This window comes from Tupaia chinensis, unplaced genomic scaffold (genome assembly GCF_000334495.1).
Source record: "Tupaia chinensis unplaced genomic scaffold, TupChi_1.0 Scaffold000528_1, whole genome shotgun sequence".
NCBI classification, from domain to species: domain Eukaryota; kingdom Metazoa; phylum Chordata; class Mammalia; order Scandentia; family Tupaiidae; genus Tupaia; species Tupaia belangeri.
Window position 1 is genome coordinate 2,002,541 of NW_006160041.1, and position 7,237 is coordinate 2,009,777.

Below are 7,237 nucleotides of genomic sequence, written 5' to 3' on the forward strand. Positions count from 1 at the left end.
CAGGAAGCCTGATGCAGGTCTGGGCAGGAGGGAGCCTGGCTCCAAAGAAACCATAATCCTCCACAGCTGGCTGTGGACAGGTGCAAAGGTCAGGGCAGAGATGAGGATGGAGGGGAGTGAGGGGTGTCTGGGGCCACAGCTGTTCAGGCAGGAGCAGCGGAGCCCATGAAGAGCCTGTGTGAACACCATAAATACTATGGGGCTCGGTCTGGCACTAAGGCTACTAGGAGCAGCTCTGGGATGGGCCCACGGACTATGCCCCAGGGCTCCTCTCTACCCCACCAGAGGACAGGCCCTGGAACGGCAGGGACAGAGGAGACGAGAGGGCCGCTCCTAGTGCCGAGAGGTTCAGAGGGAAGGCTCTGGCGCAGACTGGGATCTGGGCCTCAGCTCTATCGTTTCCTTAGCCTTGGGTCCTGGCCCGATCTCTACGCAGGAGCCTTGGTTTCCAAACACAAAAGACAGGGGTAATGCCCTACCCTATAGGGTTGTTAGGAGGCTGTCAAGCGTTCCACACAGCACTGAATATTTGGTGACTGTCACCGGGAGCGCCTAGAGGACCTGACCTGCAACCTCTGCTGGCAGCTGGGCCCCTCTCTGCATAGCTATGGCCATGATGCTCCCCGACAGGAGGTAGAGGGCAATGCTCAACAGATTCAGCCACCAGACCACCTGCACGGAGATGAGAACAGGAGGGTGAGAGGAAAGTCACGGCTCTCCAGAGCCAAGTGCTCGAGGGCTCCAGCCAGGAGCGTCCGGCACTCACCGGGTTCCCGAGCAGGTAGACTCGGAAGTCAGTGTCGTTGATCCCTGAGAAGCGGAGGCCCTGTAGGACAGAGGACACCTCGCTGACCCAGGGCCCAGCTCATCCCCAGCCATACCCATTCTAGTGGGCAGTGGGGGGCTGGCCACCTCCATAGACAGAAGCCTGGACAGAAGGCCCAGAACAAGTAAATTCCACATGAGCTCCAGGAGGATAAGGTCAGAGCCAGGGCAGAAAACAGAACCCTGGCTCTGGCCAAGCCACTCAGGCGAGGCCTCACCCTGCCAGCCCAGAACACCCCACCCGCCAGGTCTCAATGGTCTCTTTCTTGGCCCCATTTCCTGGGAGGAGCTCTAGCCTCAGGCCCTACCTGATAGTTGATAGGCCAGTGCCAGGGTTTGGATGTGAACTCATTGTCCTTGGGTTTGAGGCCATTGTTCCCCTGCAGAAAGGTGGCAAAGAAAAACTAGTCAAGACAGAGATCTCAGGCTGACAGAGTGGGAGGCACAGGTGTCTCTGGTTCCCACCACGCATCAAGAGGAAGCCCTCTGCCTCCCTTGTAGGAGGGCCACTGTCTACTGCCCTCTGTCCCTTAAACAAATAGGCCCCCACTTCCCACCAGAGCTAGTCCATTCTGACCCCTATGCTAGAGAGAGAAAAGCAAGGAAGGAACCAATGTTTCCAATGGGCACGAAATACCACAAGGCAGAGCCAAGTGTTGGGGGCGGGGGTGGGGGGGTGCATATAAAAGCAGAGTTTCTGCATCTGCTCCCTTCAGAGGCCAAATTCAGACGGGAAAGCAGAAACTCTCATGAGCCCCTGGACTTGGAAAGGACTACTTCAGCCTAGTGTTTCTCATTTTTCATTACTGCATCTGCCTAAGAGCGTTTTTCTTTTCTTCAAACCCCCTTCATGACACTTCAATAGCATAGCTATCTGCACGTCTATTTAGGTTATGTCGTACTTATGTCCTGTAAGAATACCTGTCGTTCATACTAAAAAGGCAAGGTTTTCTGCCCTCCAAGAAAACATTTCCGCCCACTGGGAGAGAAATCACTCCCAATACATGCTTTAGCCTGAAGGATCCAGACTCGACCCCACTAACCCAGGCACCAAGAACATCCAATAACCTGTCCACATGATAAAACCAGAAAGGTAGAGGGTCAGGGTTCCAGACACTGACCACCAGGACAGGGGTCAGTTTCCTCATCAGGACAAACTGAGAAGGTGTTTCCTCGGAAAGGGTGCCGGATGCCAGGAGCGAGGTCAGCTGGCACTGCCGACATCGCGGGCTGGCTAAGTCAGTGCTGTGGCCCATCCTGTGCACCGTAGGATGTTTGGTATCCCTGGCCTCTACCCTCTGGATGCCATGTGCACACACACACACACACACACCCTCAGTTATTCCAACCAAAAATTCCTCCAGATATTGCCAGATACCCTGGGAGAAAAATCGCCCTCAACTGAGGACCACTGGTCTACCCAAGGTCTGGCCACTTACCTGCCACCCAGAGTATTACAAATCCAACTTGCTGAGGGCCTGGGACAGTCTGCAGGCCTCCCTGTGGTGGCTACATGCCCCCGCAGGGTCAGAAGTGCCATGGCAGGAGGGTGTGTCAGACCCCACGGGGCCAGCTGCACAGCCCCCAAGTCATTGTGGCCATCTGAAGGGCTTCAGAGGAATAGATTATTCTGCATCCCTGGAATAACTGCTGAGGGAAATTAATTCCTTTAAACCAGGGCAGTTCAGTCCCAAACACAGGGACTCCAGTCAGAACTGTAACGAACCAGGGGAATCCTGTCCACTGAGGAAATCTGGCTCCTTTAGTAACTCAAGAGATGGAAGTAAGAAAAACTGTAACATTATTTGTAAGTGGTTTTCTATGCTTAAAATCTAAATGGGCACGTTCCAGTCAAACTCACCAGGCAAGCAGCCTTCTCTGCACAGGGCTCAGGCCTGCACGCAGAGGGCTGAAAAGGGCCCTCTCCTTGCAGTTTCTGTAGTCTAGACTCAGTATTTTGGCCTGACCCCTTCCTGACTCTGCATTGGTTGAATACGAAAGTTCACTTATATCTCTTTTCTTCTTCGACTCTTTACCTCTTAGATAATGAAAGGAGAAATGAAACTCTTTAGATTTAGTCTTAAAATTCTGCCCAGTCCCAGAATGATAGTCCAACTGACAAGCACATATTTAGAAGAGCGATGGCATCAGGCCACAGTGACAGCTACAAGCAGAAAGTCAGAGAGAAATGACCTAGAGATTGCTTAATGTCAACTCATCACCTCCCAACGTGCAAAAAGGACAACATTTGAATTTTCTGGCTTCAATCTGGTGAAGTAAGCCAACTACATTTACTGAGTACTGCTTACATAATCACTTCCAGGAAAGTCCACTTGACAATGGCTCACCAGGGGACAAATAACAATGGCTACCCCTCCCTGCAGCCCTGGAGCTGCAGTGATAATCAATGTCTGCTTGAGAGACTGTGGCTCTTAAACACAATCCCTGCAGAGCACGGGTTTCCATAAGCCAGGATAAGGGGGTCTTTTATGAACCATCAAAACCAAAATTGCCCCAACTCACAGGGACAATTTAAGCTAGTAAGTAGAGTTTTCCTAATTTAAATATTTCCTCTCTCAATTTTTATTAAGGCTTTGATGCTACAACTTCAGTCAGCTATTAATGATAGAAAATACAAACAAGGAATCTTAGAAAACCTTAAAAAAGAATCAACCATTCTTCCATTACTGCCCCTGCCAGAGAACACTTTTATTTCCTTTAAACACCCTTCGTGACATTTCAATACCATAGCTACACTGCACATCTATTTAGGTTATGTCATATTTATGTCCTGTATGAATACTGTGGTTCATACTAAAAAGGCCATACAGAAGAATTAAACAATTTCTTTCAAGGAATATGAGTGGGCTCATGGTTGCTATTTTATACCTGAATGGATTGCAAATCACTCAGAGGCAGAAAACTACAGTGGCACTGTAGCCACTAGTCCATGTCACTTTGAAGCTGGATCCACTTCTTACACTTAGCTGTGTGGCCCTGGGCAGGTTCTTTAACCTCTCTATGCCTCACTTCCTTCGCCTGCCTACTGGGAAGAGTGTATTAAATGAGTGGATGTAGGGAACCAGCAGTTAGCGTAATGGCTATGTCGCTGGACTCCCACATAGTAAACCGTGGTTCGCGTCCCGGACCCGGTGGCTTAGAACTCACACCGGGCGCGTGTGCATGTGTGCCCAAGATCCCAAGAGGAGAATGGAGGAGAAGGGACTGCGGCGTGACCATCCCGCCGGGGGGTGACTTCTCACTTTCTGTCTCTATGTCTCTCTCTGTCTGGCGCGCGCACGCGCCCTATAGTGAAAACCTCTCCAAATAAATAAATAAATAAATAAATAAGTAAATAAATAAATAAATAAATAAATAAATAAAATGAGTGGATATATGTACAGTGCTCAGCGGAGTGTCTGGCACACAGGAGCTCCATAAGTGTTTACTGGTATTGTGGTGGTCATCACCACCACCCATCCTAATTCTTTTTTTGGAGAGGTTTTTGCTATAGGGTGCATGTGCTTGTCAGAGAGCAAGGAGAGACAGAGAGACAGAAAGCGAGAAATCACTCCCCAGGGAGGATGGCCACGCCACAATCCCTTCTCCTCCATTCTCCTCTCGGGACCTTGGGTACCCATGCATACACGCCCAGTGTGAGTTTAAGCCACCGGGTCTGGGACTCGAACCACAGTTAACTCCATGGAGTCTAGCGACATAGCCAGTACCCTAACTGCCAGTCCCCCACCCATCCTAATTCTATGGTAAGAAATGCCTTTGAAGATCAAGGAAACCAGTAAGTGAAGACTTTCAAAACCCTCCACAAGGGGGCAGTCAATCTATACCATGGCTAGTGATTTATGATCCAAATTGTGGCTGCCCAAGAGCCCTTAGAGAAGCCATGGAAGAAGGGGCTACAGTACCCGGATCATGACCATGTGAGATTCCAGCAAGATCTCAGGAAAACTGGGCTGCAGCACGTTCAAGCTGATGTTTGGCACTAGAAAAAAAGCAACAGGAGAAAGCCCTTGTCATACATTTTCTCCTCACAGTCTTGTCCACCTGCGGTATCCACGGTCCCACCAGAGTCCAGGTGCAGCCTTCCTGACACGCTGACAAGTAGGCGAGAGTGTTGGGGATTATTTATTCAGCTTGTATTAGCACTCACTGGGCATTCTGAGAGACACCTGGGAAACGGACGCGGCCTCCCCAGCTTGCTGTTCCAATAGCTCTGGGCACCACTGCCCTTCATGCCGTACTGGTTCAGTGCTGCTCTCCCCCAGGCAGAAGGTCTGTGACGACAGAGACCAAGCCTGCCTCACTCACCAACCCAGCGTGCTTCCGGCATACTCAATGAAGAGTTGTTTAATTTGTTAATTAGTTGTTTAGACTGGATTAGGTGGTTAAGATGAATGAAATGGAAAGCATGAGAAGTCAAGGCCCAGCTATAGTGCAGTAGCTCAACACCCTGCAATGCTGGCGGCCATACGGAAGACGGAGGCTTGGTCTTTGGGGCGACCTGTACTTGCTGGGCACAATGTGAGTGTGCGTGTGATTCTGACTAACTCCAAAGCTCAGCAGGGGGAGGGAGGAATAAAGTGAGACTCACTGAGGGTACTCATCTTTTTTTTTTTCTTTCATGAAAAAAATAAAAATGGGGGCAAGGGAAGGAGGAGGGCAGTTAGTAGCATGGTGGTTAGGGCATCTGGATCCCACATAGCTAACTATATGGTTCGAGTCTTGGGCCCAGCAGTTTGAAAAACACACCAGGCACATGTGCATGCATGCCCAAAAATCCCAAGGGAGAATGGAAGTGTGACTAACCTCCTTGAGGGGTGGTGCTTTCTCTCTCTGTCTCTCTCCCCCTCTCTCTAGCAAGTGCATGTGACTTCAAGCAAAAACAAACAAAAAACAGAATAAGCCAAGCTATGAAAGATAAAATACTATGTATCCTCACTTAACATATACTGAATGCACACACTCTAGGGCAGAAACTGAAGGACTCAATGGTACAAAAGGAGAGAGTGTGATGGTAGAAAAGAGAAGCTGTACAGGGAGGTACTTGAAAAGGGTTGTAAGAAAATGACTGACACAAGAATGCATGTAAACAAGTGGAATAAATTATGGAACAGTGTACCACAGCAGAGCAAAAAATGTCATTTAAAAAAATGTCACTGAAGATTCAGTACATACTTCAAAAAATGGGGGGGAAAACCAGTGGAACTAGTATTAAATGTGAATGTGCACAACAGAAGGTCATGTTCAATGTCAAAGAAGATTACTATGTCTATATTCTTGATTTGATTATGGAATACTGTATCCATGCCCTCAAAAACCACACTGTACTCTACAAGGATGTACAATGGTTATAATGGAAACTAGAAATCACAATTGGAAAAAAAAAAGCTCATGAAAAAATAAAGACGAAGAGGGGAAATAAATATATCAGCATGTTCTGGAGTCTACTCTTCAATATCCTACCTCTGCCCCAAAGCCTAGACGCTCTTGCAGGCAGCTTAGATGAAAGTTTTTTTTGTTTTTTTTCTTTTGTAAATAATTATTTATTTTATTTTATTCATTTGTTCATTTTTTTTTTTTTTTTTTAGTTTGACCAGAGAGAGACAGAAGGTGAGAATGAGAGAAAGAGGAAGTGAGAAAGCAAGCCACCAGATTCAGGACTCGAACCCTGGTCGGCCATGTGGGAGTGTCCAGCACCTTAACCACCACGCCACCTGCTGGTCTCAAAATTTAAAGGGATTCTGGGAATGGTGGGGAAACAAAGGGTCACAGGAAGATAAAATAGAAGAGTTTTTAAAAGGGTTGTTTTGAGGGACCAGCAGTTGGCATAATGGCTATGTTGCTGGGCTCCCATGTAGTTGACTACAGTTTGAGTCCCAGACCTGGTGGCTTAAATTCATGTAGGGCGCGTGTGCGTGCATGCCCAAGACCCTGAGAGGAGAATGGAGGAGAAGGGATTGCGGTGTGGCCATCTTCCCGGGGGGTAGTTTCTCGCTTTCTGTCTCTCTCTGTCATTCTGGCAACTCACATGGCCTTTTAAGAAAAACCCCTAAAAAAAAAAAAAAAAAAAAGGTTGTTTTGGGATATATACACACACACATACACACATCACACATGCATACATACATACAGTAAGAAAAGTCATGATTTTTTTTCAAGGATTATTTTAACTTTATTTTATTTAATTTGACCAGAAAGGGACAGAGAGAGAGAGATAGAGAGAAGGAAAATGAGAAAGCAAGCCGCCAGGTCCAGGACTAAACCACAGTCATCCACATGGGAGTCTAGCGCTCATAACCATCACACCACCTGCCTGCCCTAAAGAAACAGGAGAGAGGCTGCAATTCTTTTTTCTTTTTCTTTTTTTGTAGAGGTTTTTGCTATAGGGCGCGTG

The 7,237-nt window shown here is 47.9% G+C and overlaps 1 protein-coding gene across 1 annotated transcript in view; it reads right to left on the bottom strand.

Moving 5' to 3' along the window:
• POMT2 (protein O-mannosyltransferase 2) overlaps window positions 1-7,237 on the bottom strand; it is a gene marked incomplete in the record, with an annotated part of 52,163 nt that overhangs the window by 1,916 nt on the left and 43,010 nt on the right. Inside the window, 4 exon segments of the mRNA XM_006157077.3 lie at window positions 567-672; window positions 767-826; window positions 1,134-1,205; window positions 4,749-4,825. Of these exon segments, the coding sequence (XP_006157139.2) occupies window positions 567-672; window positions 767-826; window positions 1,134-1,205; window positions 4,749-4,825 (315 nt within the window).